Source organism: Austrofundulus limnaeus, unplaced genomic scaffold, assembly GCF_001266775.1.
Source record: "Austrofundulus limnaeus strain Quisiro unplaced genomic scaffold, Austrofundulus_limnaeus-1.0 Scaffold1272, whole genome shotgun sequence".
Lineage (NCBI taxonomy): Eukaryota > Metazoa > Chordata > Actinopteri > Cyprinodontiformes > Rivulidae > Austrofundulus > Austrofundulus limnaeus.
The window spans coordinates 67,708-69,693 of record NW_013953674.1 but is presented as its reverse complement, the minus strand read 5'-3'; the positions used below and the strand labels follow the sequence as shown (position 1 = coordinate 69,693).

General features: G+C 47.1%; 1 protein-coding gene across 1 annotated transcript in view; it reads right to left on the bottom strand.

The window, feature by feature from the left end:
* LOC106534809 (dnaJ homolog subfamily C member 10) overlaps positions 1-1,801 on the bottom strand; it is a gene marked incomplete at its 5' end in the record, with an annotated part of 5,780 nt that extends 3,979 nt beyond the window's left edge. Inside the window, 4 exon segments of the mRNA XM_014031572.1 lie at positions 777-899; positions 1,000-1,147; positions 1,461-1,514; positions 1,674-1,801. Coding sequence (XP_013887026.1) covers positions 777-899; positions 1,000-1,147; positions 1,461-1,514; positions 1,674-1,801 — 453 coding nt within the window.
* Between the last annotated feature and the right edge of the window lie 185 nt (positions 1,802-1,986).

Here is a 1,986-nt window from a genome sequence, read left to right as displayed (position 1 = left end):
TTCTTCTTCGGTGTCGGAATTGAACAGCTGGGCTAATGCGGCATCCAACACGCCCGGCTCCGTCTCATCAAAGTCGTCATTAACCGAGTCAGCGTCTCTGTTGTTGTCTGTCAGCTCAGTGACAATTCCTGCCTTCTTGAAAGCTCGGACCACTGTTGAGTCTGATATATCAGCCCAGGCATTTACAATCCACTGGCAGATAGTGGCGTATGTCGCCCGGCGCTGTCTCCCCGTCTTGGTGAAAGTGTGTTCGCCTTCTGTCATCCACTGCTCCCACGCAGTTCGCAGTCTCGCTTTGAAAGCTCTGTTGATGCCAACATCTAGCGGCTGGAGTTCTTTTGTCAATCCACCCGGAATGACGGCTAGCACTGAATTAGTGCGCTTCACTTGTTTTTGAACGTTATCAGTGATATGTGAGCGCATGGAGTCGTAGATCAATAGGGACGGAGCTGTGTGAAAANGTATATATATGTGTGTATATGTGTGTATATGTGTGTCTGTGTGTGTTCTTACCCTGTTTGCTCCCAGGTCAGGGTAAAACCTGACTGTAGGGTATGTGTCTGTGTGTGTGTGTGTGTGTGTGTGTGTCTGTGTGTGTGTTCTTACCCTGTTTGCTCCCAGGTCAGGGTAAAACCTGACTGTAGGGTATGTGTGTCTGTGTGTGTGTGTGTGTGTCTGTGTGTGTGTTCTTACCCTGTTTGCTCCCAGGTCAGGGTAAAACCTGACTGTAGGGTATGTGTCTGTGTGTGTGTGTGTGTCTGTGTGTGTGTTCTTACCCTGTTTGCTCCCAGGTCAGGGTAAAACCTGACTGTAGGGTATGCAGTGACTCCAGCGCTCTGACAGGTCTGATAATGAACCTGACAGTCCATCTTCCCTGATCGGACCGTTCCTTTGAGCATCTGTCAGTCACACAACAAACATGTTGTTTGTGAACCTCTGCACACACACAAGCTCTGTTACGTTTAATGTTACAMTTTACAAAAACACAAAGTGTCTGACCCGAGCAAGGACCTCAAACTCAGGGGCAAAGTGCTGACAGGGTCCACACCAGGGGGCATAAAAGTCCAAAACCCAGTGACCCCGACCAGACAGAACCTGAGACCTGAAGGTGTCTGGAGTCAGATCCACAGATGCTCGAGGCAAAGCGCTGCACAAAAACACACACAAACACACTCAGCTCAAACAAACCGCTACAAGAGGAGTCAAACTCGCACATTGATTCATGAAAGATGGAGAGAATAAACATAAAGGAAGAAAAGAAAGATGGAAAGAAGAGAAACAATGATGCATTTCTAAGAGTTTCATTAGAATCCATCCAGCAGTTCACAAGATGTTTTGCTAACAGACACACAAAAAAACACACTCAGGTCACAACTGACAAGGTAGAGACAAAAAAAGACAGAGATCAAAGGAAAGACAAAAAGAATGATAAAACACAATGAAACAGGACTTAGACTAACCTGAGCGCCCAGGATCTGAGTGAATGTGCGTCTCTGTGCCAACCATTATAAGTCCTGTACACAAACACACATTTACACCCTGCTGTTTCACAACACAACAACTGTCAGTCAGGTACAAGTAGAAGAGTTTCACTGGATGTAAACATCTGATAAATTACTACAACGTACAGTTATTTCTAACACATCTTCCATGTTGAGGAGAACACTACATACGTGTAACGCTCCGGCTGCTTGGTGCTGTACAGGCGTATTTCAGGGTACGCCCTCACACCTTGACTCTGACACAACACCTGGAAGCGCTGACAGTCCACTGAGCCCACCAGGATCTGACTGGACAGCATCTGGGATGTGAGACGGCCTCAGGTTACAGCGCCTCTTTGAAAAGAACAGTGAGAACATCTGGTGGACCACATCTGGTGGACCACATCTGGTGGACCACATGACGGATGAAGATAAGCAGTTTCTGTCAGAACCACACCACTGTTTCTAAAGCAGTGTGTGTGTGTGTGTGTGTGTGTGTGTGTGT